Source organism: Odontomachus brunneus, unplaced genomic scaffold, assembly GCF_010583005.1.
Source record: "Odontomachus brunneus isolate Ranch 3 - 2012 unplaced genomic scaffold, Obru_v1 Obru_scaffold_029, whole genome shotgun sequence".
In the NCBI taxonomy this organism is placed as follows: Eukaryota; Metazoa; Arthropoda; class Insecta; order Hymenoptera; family Formicidae; genus Odontomachus; species Odontomachus brunneus.
Window position 1 is genome coordinate 1583204 of NW_022639479.1, and position 13102 is coordinate 1596305.

Genomic DNA, 13102 nt, shown 5'->3' on the forward strand with positions numbered 1-13102 from the left:
ATATATATATATATATATATATATATATATATATATATATATATATATATATATATATATATACTGCGCATGTTTCATGTAGTGTACAAGGAACCGATGTAGCTGATGACAAGCAGACATAACGGAATATTTTGTCGCGTCTCGGTACAAATTGTATGTGGGGAGGAGGGACAGGGGGATTGAAAAGCAAAATATAAATAAATTTCAGTTTTCTCGGGATGGTGATATACAGTGTGGGTCGTATTGCAGTAGGGTAGGGCAAGGTAAGGTAAGGTAAGGTAGGTAGGTAGGTAGCTAGCTAGGTAAGAACTCCTAATGCTATGGGGTGCTCCAGATGTATCTCATCACTTTACCGTCTAGATTTCGTTCAATCGTATTCATTCTTACGAGGTCGATTTTTCCTTCGTGAAAATATTTAAAGTGTAGCAGTTTCCAAACTGCAATCGAGGAAATGTATATTCCAGAAAGGAAGCTCTAAAGGCGCCAGCAGACAATAAAATTTCGTTCTCACTTAATTTTGTGTAAACTTTACCTCAACGATGCTTTGATTCAAGACTTGAATACCGAGATAATTAATTACGGAGTTTATAAGCGCGTCTTTTGGAAAAATTTTGCGATATCTTCAGTAAAGCGAAATCGAGTCGAACTCGACCCAAAAATTCGTACATGAAATATAACTTGATAAGGATGGGACACCCTGTATACCTTGTAACTTCCCTAACGCGCAGTTTGCAAACTCAACCTCTGGGACGGCGGCCAAAAGCGGTTTATCTCCGCGTGCTCCTTCCGCTCGTCCTAGAAATAAATTAAGAGTCTGCGCACATCGAACCCGCAGGAGGTCAGTCGCCCACATCCATCATCTAACACCGGTATTTGACATGGGTCCGCAAAATATCGAGGACGAAGATATTTTGCATCCGGAATGATGATGCAATCGCTCGCGCGGACATTCTGCGGTAGGAGGATCGCAGAACGTTTGATACCTCGGGAGAAAGAAAAGAAAATGCCAGCAGAATGGCACTACTTGTCAAATATCCTTTCAACTTTCGCTTGTGTTACACGATAATGTCATATCTGTGCTAGTTTACATCGGGCACACAACTGTGCATTAGGTTTTCGCGAGAAGACGGTAACGTCCCACTTTGTCATATCGGGAGTATAAATCAGCCGGGTGCGAGAACAATTTCAGGATTCCTACGGAACTTAAGCGATCGATGTTGTGAAAATACCGTACGGCACTCGGCTACGTCTTCTTTAAATTCCTCTCATCGGATTTCATGGAGGGCATGGAATTCCACGATTGCTCGAATCGACCTTCAGTACCATCGAGCACCCTTTAGCAGCCAATGATAGATGAAAAGAGATACTAAATAGCTATTGACCGTTGGTCCTTAATGATTCCATCACAAAACAAGTGATTATGTCATCTCTTACGGATTCCGTGGTAAATATCGGACTCGCGCATTCGAGAAACGGCGCAGCGTCGAAATTAATTTCCCTCGCCACGAGGCTCCCCTAATTACCGTTATTTTCTTTAGTCAAACTCCGAATGATTTATGAGGTAGGAGGGCGTACAGGGAGGGAGTTACTGCTCCAGTTCGTGGGTGGTCTTAACTACATGCTATCAAGTAGTGCGTTGTTAAGACGCGAAGGACAAAGTGCTAGCGGTAGAGAGACATGACGTCCGAAAATCGACTCGCGAACGCAACTAATTCCGAGCATCGTTTGAAAAATGCACCACAGATCGGCGAGTCATCAGCTCTCGGCGACCGAGCTGCTGGGTAGCCCTGATGGATCGAGGCATCCGCTCGATGTTTGTGACTTCTCCGAGGAGGATTACCGAAATCAGAACGGCAACGGTAGTAACGGCCATTACCAAAATGGTAGGTCGGGCGCTGGTATATGGGAGTGTCTCATAGGCTGCAGGAAACGGCTCGATCAACAATTAGCCCGAAGGAGGGTAAGTACTTCATTATTATTCTCTCTGTCACTTTCTCTCTCCCTCTCTCTCCCTCCCCCCTCTCTCTCTTTCTCTCTCTCCCTCTCCTCTCTCTCCCTCCCCTCTCTCTCTCTCTTTCTTCCTTTCTTTAATTCTCTTGGGGAAGTTGAAACGGATAGTTGGATTTAGTAGAGATGAGCTTCTGCTTACAAGAAGCTCGCTGCGAGACATTGTGCGACGTTGAAGTTCGTTAAATAGAATCTCAAGTGCAAATTGCAAAAGTGACAAAATGGAAGTGTAAAGGTATATACACACACGGAAAAATATAATTTTATTGCTAAGAAAAATGATCACTCAGTTCATTTTCCTTCTTTTACACAATGGCTATCTTCAATAAAGAATTTTTTCTTAACAATAGTCTTCAAATGTATTCTCTTACCATCTCAGAAAAGCTCATTATCATATACTCAAAAGAATTTATTCTTTTTACAAAAATATTATAAAACTCTATTCAACAACAATTGGTTTAACTCTATATAGTAAGCAAACCGAATTTTGGTTTTAATTGAATATTTTTGATTGAAGTACTAAACTTATTAAGATTCATAATGATTCAAAATTTTCAGTAAATTTGGTACTTGTGACGAACATTTTATGATGGATTTGCAGATATATGCAGGTTGTCTGACAATGACACACGCGTTGTGTGCAAGTGAAACTCAACAGAGTAAACACAAAATTCCTCTACTATTTCGCAAACAACCACGTAAAATTTTGAGTTATTAATTAAAATAGATTAATGGACGAAATCGTGCGCGTGACGGCAGATGAGTTGTGATTAATTGTGTGTCATTAATTGTCAGACGCCCTGTGTATAAACTTATAAAATATTTGAAACAAGTAACATTTACTCGATGTAGAAATAGTAGAGAAAATATGACGAGTGTAAAATGTCTATTTCTCACCAAAATTATATCGATTCCCTTCGATTTGGCATGTATAAATGATTAAACGAAGTATTACATAAATGTAAATACTATGCGCTTGTGTTGGGGGGATATAACATTGCATTCGTTTAATTTAGTTTCGCTCTTTTAGTTACGCGTGTATTGTGTATGTGTGCGGGGAGAATTTGGAGAAATATCATTTGAAAGGCTTGACAATTATACGTCGCGATTTACAAATATTCAGAATTTGCTGTATATTTCGTCGCGATTCGAGGGTCGCTTTATTAATAAATTTCTTGCGCGTATTTTAAGAAACGCGTTTCAAAATGTTACCTCAATATGCGCAATTCCCGAAATGTTTCGCTGTTTCAAACCGACGCTGCGCCATCGGACCGGTTTAACGCATCAAAAGAGCCCGAGGTGTAATATGTCAAACGAGTAACAGTAACTGAAGGGCCTCTCAAGCAACAAAAGGACATGACGGCCACATAACGAGGCGTATTTCGCGAGCGAACACGCTTTATCGGTCACTGTCAAGTTCACGATGTGCATGCCGTAGCCGCGGTCACGCTATCCTTTCGTAACCACTAAAACCGAAGTACTTGTTGTACTTAACTACTGTTGTGCTTAACGTTCCGAATACATTTCACCTCGCGAGACTTATGATTTCGCGCTTCACGCCTGACAGTTGATCCATGATGTCTGCTTTACATAGTAACGAGCGTAATTTGCATTTACGTTTTCATCGAAGTTACGCGACGCGGTACGGTCGTTAGCTATTTAGCAAAGCCCACGAAGATTGATATCGTCGTCTCGGAGGAAAATCCACGCAACTCAAAAGCCTCCACCTCCCAATCCCCGATAAGTGACCGCGAAATATTTATACCCTTACGCTCGCATAGTTGCTAATTTCCATTATAAAGCGTCACGTGTATCCTTGCGCGCATAAAATAATTAATGTCACAATAATGTCAAGGCCGTAGCATTAAAAATCCTGTTCTCCTGTTATTATGCCAACAGTTACAAACGCAAGGTTTCACCGTGACATGATGTGAGAAAGAAAGAGAAAGAGAGAGGAGGGAAAAGGAGAGAGGAAGAAAGAGAGAGTGTGTGTGTTCGTTTGCGCAACTACTCGCATGCGAGCGCCGTTCGACTCCTCCAGGAACGCTATATCCTCGAGTCGATGTTGTTTCTCGACGGCTCATAGGGTTGCCGAGATTACAGCGAGTGAAATGGTGCGCGTATCTCTGCCAGATCTTCTCTGCGCGTTCTAATGCGCGGAAATTATCTCGGTCGCGCGCACGCACGCATATACATTTTTACGTACCTCAAGACGCTATTTATATTTTATCGTGGAGTTTAATCTGCCGGGGGCAAAGTTCAGGGTCGAATCGATACGGCCTTCTGACTCGGCTCGTATGCATCGCATTATCTACGCTAGGGCTATTACTGCGTGATAAAGAGCACCACGCGTATCGCAACTTCGACCTCCTTTTCCTGGCGCAACCACCTATCATCTAAAGCCCGTTTCGCGCGGCCCATAATTGGCACGATGCGGTGTGCTTGCGTTATTAATTTAACCGCCAAGTAGTAATTCTGAGGAAATTAAATTTTAAATGTGGAGCTCGCGCGACCGCCAATATAAAACTCCGCGGCTGACGACATAAAATTCTGAATTTCATGCTCGATTTGCCCGGAAGACGCGTATTTTATATACGTTGCATGTATAATTGTATACAAAACTTTCATTTCGCTGCTATGTCGGTTAATTTATTCTCGTTACTTTTGAAAGCACAAAAACTATTTTATGATTTTAAAAAGAGAAAACTTCGAAATTCGATATTATGCTGCAGAATACATACATAACAATATCTTATCTTTCGATATCACGATAGTTAAGGTTTTTAACGTTACAATGACATTGGCACTTGTCAAATTTTGTAAAGTTATGCGATAAGTCGTGTAGAATGAGCTTTGTAACAAAAAAAATTATCGTCTATTAATATTGCCCGTATTAATAGTTTGCGCGACTTCCTCTTTGACATGCACATGCGCTCTTGGATGTTACGTCTCTGCTCGAGAAGGTTGGGACTAACTCAATGTCAGTTTCATGAGGATCGATTTCAAGGTCCGCCATGTGGATTCTGACCATAATTGACCGTGAAAAAGTACACGGGATATCGGGTAAAAAAGTACAGGGACGCATGCAATCGGCGGAAATTCAAGGGCTCGCGCAGAGATGATGCGTTAAATCGGTCGACGTAGATTTTGCACAGACGAGTGATTTAGAAAAGGCGACGGGCGTGTAACAAAATTCACCGTTTTTTCTGTACCGCAGCATTACTGCCTCCTCGAAATCGCTTTTCGCCGCGATACGTCCCTCGTTGTCCCTCGCAAAAAAAGCTGCATTACATCGCGCATTACCGTTCGCATTCGCGTTATATACGCTATATATCTACTAAATCGACGGCGCACTGTAAATTAGGACACGAAGCGCCGGAATTGTTATTTCGTGTGCCTCAGGTGGAGCAAGGTCTGAAATTGTACCGAGCTCATAAACAACAGGCCGCGGTTAGAAAATGGAGGGGCGCATTGAAGAGCATCAGACATCGCGAGGATAAATTCACTCTTCTGGGATACCTGTATCAGGCGTACATGGATTGGGGCAAATACAGGTACTTTATGGAACGAGATAAAGCACGAGATTTGCCGCTTCTGTTTGTACTGTCTGTTTGTATTTGAGACAGAAACAGATCAGGCGGATCTCCGTAACAGTATTTTACGATCGGCCTTGTGTCGGGCCTAAGTATTAAATTTTAGGTATCGACCCGATGCTGAGAGACAGATTTTTATCCTGGGCATTCATAATTATACATTCATAATTATACTAAGCGTGAATCTGTTGTCGATGTTCTATCATGACGATCTGAATTTTAACACTACGTGCATATCATTTGGAGAAGTGACAGATTGTGCAAAGAGTCTGTGCGAAATGTTTTGAATAAAGTGCAGTCAGTGGAAAAGTAAAAGTTACACTAGTCCGTGTATCATCTTTCATTTTCCTTATCTCATTCGATGACTAAATTTTTTCTCTTTATTTCTTAAATACTTTTTTTCTCTCATTCTTTGTGTACTTTTATCTTATATAATCGTCTATTACACATTTCCTCAATCGATAATTTCTTGTGCATTACCATATAATTTGAGCTTGCTTGTATAACCTATATTATCCTAACTACTATCGACGGAATATTAAAAAACCGATCCTTTTTCTCTTGAGCTAAAGTTCAATCTACGATCGAGAGTGCGATTTCGACTTGAACTCGAGCGGATCGGAACATAAAATGGAACATATTGCATCGCAAGGAATATAATCTATCGTTCGTTGTTATAGCACATAAGAATGAATTATAATTTAATCGAACGTTAATTATCCAATTATTTTTCCGTTTGCCATTATTTTTCGCGAAAATAACTACGTTCAACCTGTCTGTTTCCTATTCAACTTCTTCGCAGCTTTCACGAGAACTTTGCCGATTCTTTCGCTTCTATCACATGGATTCTTTCCCTTTCAGGGACAGCATCGAGTTTGGTCACAAACAGTTATGCATTTCGGAAGAGTTGGACTCGCCGAATATGCGGGCAGAAGCGTACTTGAACTTAGCCAGAGCACACGAGAGATTAGGCGCCCTGGATAGAGCGTTAGATTACGCTCGGCACAGGTTTGAACATCTTTCAAGTTTTTCCACAGACATATTATACCGATAAATGTTCGAAAAATTATATGTACAAATGAAAATGCGCCTGAAAGTATGGCTCGCATCGTGAGATCAATGATGGTAACTACAAGTCGAGGGAAATAGTCAGTCGCGATCAATAGACGAACGTATGAAAACTTGTCGATGACGTTTTTTTTATTGAATATCCGTATATGTGTGTGTCGCGATTTAACATTTGTAATTTTTACATCCACGCAGCTTGTATAACGAGTGTGATCAGTGCGCCACTGCTGGATTAGTTCACTTAACTGTAGGCAGAGTCCACTTAGAGTTAGCGGGATTCTGCAAAGCCTTGGAAGCGTTTCAGAGAGCCCACAAAATCGCCCACTCCATTCAAGATCCCTCCTTAGAACTGCAGGTAATTAGGTCTCTTTGTTTGCCTCTTTGTTTTCTTTTTCGTGCGGGCACGTCAAGCGACGCGCATTATGTCGCGACGTTCGCTAATTAACGGATGGCACAGGACGATTAGAAAAGTCGCGTCGCGCTCTCGCGAGAATCCGTTTTCCGTCGTGCCTCATCTCGCGTATTGTCACGGAGTAGTCTCAATCAATTGCATCTCTAATTCATTTGTTCGCAGCGCGTACTTAATATAATTTTTTAGAATGCACAATAAAACGTCAAAGAGGATGCCAGAATCAAATTCGACATGGCAAAAATAAGTAAAATGAATAATTTGTCTTTGTTATAAAATATCTAATTTTGACTTTGTATCTATTTTTTTTGCCCTCCTTTATCGTTCACTTAGGCATGCTGTTCCATAACGGAATGCCAATGTAATTTGCCGGAAGATGCCGTCCTTATGAAAGCCGTGTCGCTTCATCTTTACATACATACATGCCTTCGCGAAATAAAGAGATATATATTGCAAACTTGTAACGCTCCGGCAAAGAAAGGGGGACTCGAGAAAAAGTTCATAATTACTTCTCTTCTCTCGTGAAGTATACTCAGATAGAGGAAATGTGTGGAAATTTTCTTCGCGATAGTCTTTTAACTAGTTCGCTCGTGTGACGCGACAATCGCCTACTCTGATAATGCGGTTTCTTTTTCAGGTGTACGTCGGCCTGTCGGAACTCTACTGTAGATTACAGGACGCGGACAAGAGCGCGCGATACGCGGCGAGGGCTTACGATCTTTCCAGAAGTTTACAGCTGGGAGACCTGAATTCACGTCATCACAGGGCCGCGTTATTACAGATGGCCGCGGCGCTGCGGAAAAAGGGCGAGCTGGGCGACGCTCACGATTACTGTTCGGTAAAGTTTCGATTGAGAATCGCGCAGGAGGGAAAACTTATGTGGCTTCAGATCAAAGATACGGAATCACTGCGAAACTTTCGCCTTTTCGAACGACTTTGAGCGAATCGCGAGGATATCGCAAACTTCTCCACGGATATATATATATATATATATATATATATATATATATATATATAATTTTTTCACTTTACACCAGTTTCGTCTTAATTACGTGACAATTTATTTGTGTTTTGTCGAATACTCGAGTACTTACGAAAGAAAAGCACTAAAATATCGAGTGTTCTATTGTACGACTTATGAAAGTTATCGTAGATATAGATGTTGTCGAAATAAATTGTAATAATTACTCAGCACTGTTATGATACAAATGCTCAACGTTATATGGGTCCCTTACTTATACATTGTTGATAGGAAGCGACGCGGCTGTCACTAGTTTCTGGTGACCAAGCTAGTTATGCCCGAAGTATCCGTATTATGGGAGACATTTACAGGAAGAAGTCCGACATAAATGTAAGTTTGCTATAAGTTGTTGTTATGTCTTTCCCTTAACAACCCCTACTCATGTCTTTCACTACGACAGTTAAATTTTTTTACGATATAAATAACGTTATCTCCTATTTTTCTATATATTTATCATCAATCATACTAATTTAATATAAATTATATATATGTATCATAAACAAGGAAAAGAGAGGGAAAAAAATTTCCTCTCTTTTCTCCTACATATATTGATACGAACAAATTGGAGTATCGACGGGAAATAACGTCAATATATTTATTTGCATATCGCATCGAAAAAACGCTTCTATAGACAAATTTTTTTTATCGGCGTTCGCGTCAAGTGCTGTGTGATTCTATTGGGACCATTCACAGCCTCATTGTACGCACGAACACTGTCATATACGGTGCCCTGTTATCAATAAAAAAAAAACACGCTATAACTGGGGCGTTCCTTTGCATGTCACGCATGTTATAAAAGCAATTTTAACGCTGCGTCACGCTTGCAATGCATACCGCTTTCATACCCTATTTGACGCTACAAACCCCAAACACTGTTAAAAAGCAAATAGCAAAAATACTGTAGAGGGTTCAGGTTAAAACGATTCCAAATATTGCCCTATATAGTTGCTCCATTGCCTCTTTTCCTTTTACACTTCTACGTATCTCACATGAGACAACTTGAAATATTCTCGAGAAATGAATTCTATGTACGAAGTAATGTGCTTCTAAATAATTACGACTCTTAAGTTCATGTGACTGCGTTTCCATTCGCGGGCGAATCAGGTGCCTCTCGAACTCTTGATCTGTCCTTTAGTTGGCGATTGCGCACACAATTAGCTTTTAGTTGACGCATCGCGTACGTCGACTCGCATCTCGGGACGATAACACCGGTGAGATAAAGATGGGCATATTGCAGAAAGCGTTTCGACAGTACGAGAGCGCGATGGGCTCGGCGGCCGCAACCGGCGATCGACTATGTCAGATGGAAGCGATGGACGGCGCAGCGAGATGCCTGGAAGCTCTCAGGCTGCAGCACAAGATATGCAACTGTAGACCCCTTGAATTCAATACCAGACTCTTGGAGGTGGCGGGATCGGTCGGCGCCAAGGTAAACTGCCAGTATAGATTGCGAATTGCGCTGCCCATCGTTCGTTCCATTTAACAGAAACAGGGAGACTACAAGAGGGAAGGAGAGAGAGATAGAGAGAGAGAGAGAGAGAGAGAGAGAGAGAGATAGAGGGAGAGAGAGGGAGTCAGAAAAATGCGACGTACTGTGAAATCAATTTCCTTCCGTTAGACGTGAAAACTTGGAGGTTTTCTCCCTTTTTCTTCGGCCTTCAGGAATCGCAGTAAAACTTTTCGCACGTTGAGTACTTAGAACGAATCATATGTACCAAGGAAAAAGCGAATTTCCTTTTTTTCTCTCTATCCCTCCCTCTCGTTCTCATTGATTTTAAATAGTGTGCATGCGTGTGTGAGATGATGTACTGTCATATATTTCGTTTTATAATATCTGAGCGATATTTAGAATAAATTGCAAAAATTACAGACAGCAGTTCTCTCTAATGTCGATCGTAGATTGTTCAAGATGGATCTTCGATTGAGAAATTGAAGATACTAAAAGCAACGCGACAAACTAATCTCGATTAAGCGGTAGCAACGCTCGGCGTGCTCCGTCGTCAACGTTTATCCGTGCGTGTAATGACTATCGCGAGTTCCAATGAAATGCCAAAAGAGCCATCGGCACACTACTACGCGACTGATATGTCGCACGAGTATTCCATGCATGTATTACTACACTCATACCGTGTGCATCTGGAGTCCTCGCGCTATTTGTGTCCACGAATCAATGGAGCCGGTTCTCCATTTGGACGCTGTGTATGCGCACACGTAACGCAAACGCAATATATACAAGTTTACCTCCAAGTGCTAAGTATGGTTCATCAACACCTCGACAGAGTTCGAGTAAAGATCATTGTTAAATCTTCAAATTGAGGCGGTAACACTGCGTCGTTCGTTAAAGGAAACGAAAGACTCTGTCGTATAAAATCACAATAGAAGTAGAAATAAAAGGCGAGAATTTTATAGTAATTTATAGTAAACATACATTGTTATCGAATTTTGTGACCAAGAAACATATCGACATTCTATCTATAATTTATTATCCTTCCGTTTCATTATTTTAGAAACTGAAAAATCTGCTGTTAGAAAATGTACTATGCGTCTATTTCTACCTTATTCGAATAAATGGTAAAAATTCAAAAGATTCGTACGAAAGAAAAGCTACAATATCATTTCTGTGTGGAAAAAAATTCTTCATAATTTTTCTGAATCATTAAAGAAGATCCAAAGTAAATTAAACGCGACGCTTAGAGGAGTTGTCGACACAGTTGAGATTTTAAAACAGGCTAAAATAAAGTTGGATTGATATTAAAGAAGATAGAGATTACTGGATTTAGGTTGACGTTGTTGAACGACAAGGCGGAGAACAAACGTGGATTGTTGTAGAGTCGCTGTAAAGACACGGATTGCGCAACTGGGGACATATAATATATATACGATTCTCTGTGAAAGATGTGTATTCAGAAGGGGATTATGAGGCTCTGACTGCTTACAGCTCTTGGTGCGGACAGTTAGATCCAGACTGTCGCGAATTTACGGGTCTTTGGGAGATGAGGAGCAAAAAGGTCATCACGAGAGACTAGCGACCGCGATGGAGGAAGATCTGGAGTTACGATGCGGAAGCTGTAATGAGCCTTTCGGTCTGGAAGCTGATTCTCTGGAAGCACTACCATGCTCTCACATATTACACGCTAGGTAGGAGAAACTTCGAAACTACATTCTGCTCTCTCTCTTTTGTAGACAAATTGAAATAAATCGTGCAATAGTATCCGCGCAAAGAATGTCTCTCGTCGCAACGTTATCGTAAACAACATTTTGCAGTGACTTTCCAGTAAGCAAGAAATCCAAGAAAGCAAGAATTACCACAATGATATTCAAGAATCTGTAATATTGTCAAATATGTAGTGTTTAATACTGTATCGAATATCATTATGAACACACTTTGACCGCGATTTGGAAGTTTCAATAATGTTGAAATAGGGTTACCATAACGTTTTAATCGTCAGAAATATTTTTAAAATATTGCATTGATCTCAAATAAATGTTAAAGTAACATTTGAAAAATATATTTTTTGTAATGTTTTTAAAACGTTTAAACAACATTCAGAAAAATCATATCGCAAAATAACATGTGAAAAATATAGATGCAATATTATTAAAAAATGTCCAAACAATGCACATGAAGTCAACGTTTCTAAACGTCAATTTAATGTTCCTTGCTTACTGGGTTCTTATCAGCCGTAGTTTTACACGAGAGAATAAGACGCAAATTGTAAATAGAATTCGTCAAGTGTATGACGTAGAAGAGCGAAACATTATAATCCAAAGAATATTTCTTCTGCTATTTCCCCGTAACAATTGCAGATGCGCATACGACATCTTGAAGAGACGCGACAAGAAGAAAAAACGTTTGTGTCCCGACTGCCACAAATCTGTCAGCTCACGACTGTACCTGCATTGCGAGGATCCTCATGGCATGAATACTTTAAATCATAGTTCCTTGAGCCTGGCGTCATTGAGGGCCAGCAGCCTAGCAACACTTGAGGACTGTCACGCGACGAGTAGCGTTTAAAACACAATGGATTTCGTTTATTTTAACGCGTTGGCATTCGCATGCGATTAGATAATTTTAAGGATCATAATTTGGAAGAGGAGAAACAGAGCCAACGGAAAGTAGTATGATGCAAAGAGATTTAATGGCAATAAAGAGTGCACGCCTCGAACCGCTCTAACGAGTGTTGCTTTCCCTCCCTCCCAACAACGAATTTGAGAATGTTATCGTTAAACGATAACTAAAAGAAATTACAATAAAATAACAAAAGAAGAAAACTACGAGTCACGTTTCTTGTTAACATTTTTCATCTCTATAAAACTAGTTCCCCAAATAGTAATCATTATCTTGAACTGTGCGGTAACGTAAGAAAATATCAAAATAATCATAATCAAAGACAAATTTTTAATACAATCGCATAATAAAAGTACAATTGACACACCTTTTCGATACACGTTGAAAGTCGACATCTAATGGGAGAATTTATTTTAGAGAAATTCACAAAAAATAACTTTTCTTAATATAACATTGCATATACTCCTAAATGTATCGAAGAAGATGTATATAAATCTTTAACATTGGAAGTATTATTATCGTTAATTTAACTTTCCTAGTTAATTTAATTTAGTATCCTCTCTCTTTTTTATCTCTCGACATTGTAACGGGAAATAATTAATTACAATGTTCTTTTCCATGTATCGTTGCTTAACGCGTTACATTCAAACTGTCGTATCGTATATTGTAATATCCAATATACAATATTTCGACGTCCAACGAGAGAATTCATAGACTGTGCATTTTCTATAGACTGTGTAGTTAACAACACTTTTATTTCTAAAAGTACAAATTTCCTCATTGGATACTGAGCATTGGACGCAGTATGAATCTAGCATTATAGCCCTGTGAAAGAGGCAGTAGTACATGCAACATCGTAAACGACTTTCTCTTCCGGTAGGAGCGTTTCCTTAAGTTGAGCGCATCGTATTTAGATGCTTGCGTCTTATATCATA

At 40.1% G+C, this 13102-nt stretch overlaps 1 protein-coding gene across 3 annotated transcripts in view; it reads left to right on the plus strand.

Moving 5' to 3' along the window:
• Window positions 1–12327, plus strand: part of LOC116843029 (43 kDa receptor-associated protein of the synapse homolog) — a 17880-nt gene extending 5553 nt beyond the window's left edge. Inside the window, exons 2-10 of one of the 3 annotated variants that reach the window (XM_032813029.1) lie at window positions 1744–1960; window positions 5410–5561; window positions 6462–6608; window positions 6864–7023; window positions 7715–7915; window positions 8330–8428; window positions 9321–9527; window positions 11037–11236; window positions 11906–12327. In XM_032813029.1, the coding sequence (XP_032668920.1) occupies window positions 1744–1960; window positions 5410–5561; window positions 6462–6608; window positions 6864–7023; window positions 7715–7915; window positions 8330–8428; window positions 9321–9527; window positions 11037–11236; window positions 11906–12113 (1591 nt within the window). In that variant the 3' untranslated portion in view covers window positions 12114–12327. The remainder of the gene's footprint in view (window positions 1–1743; window positions 1961–5409; window positions 5562–6461; window positions 6609–6863; window positions 7024–7714; window positions 7916–8329; window positions 8429–9320; window positions 9528–11036; window positions 11237–11905) is intronic. The other 2 variants (XM_032813030.1, XM_032813031.1) reach the window with 2 other exon arrangements.
• Window positions 12328–13102: the final 775 nt, after the last annotated feature.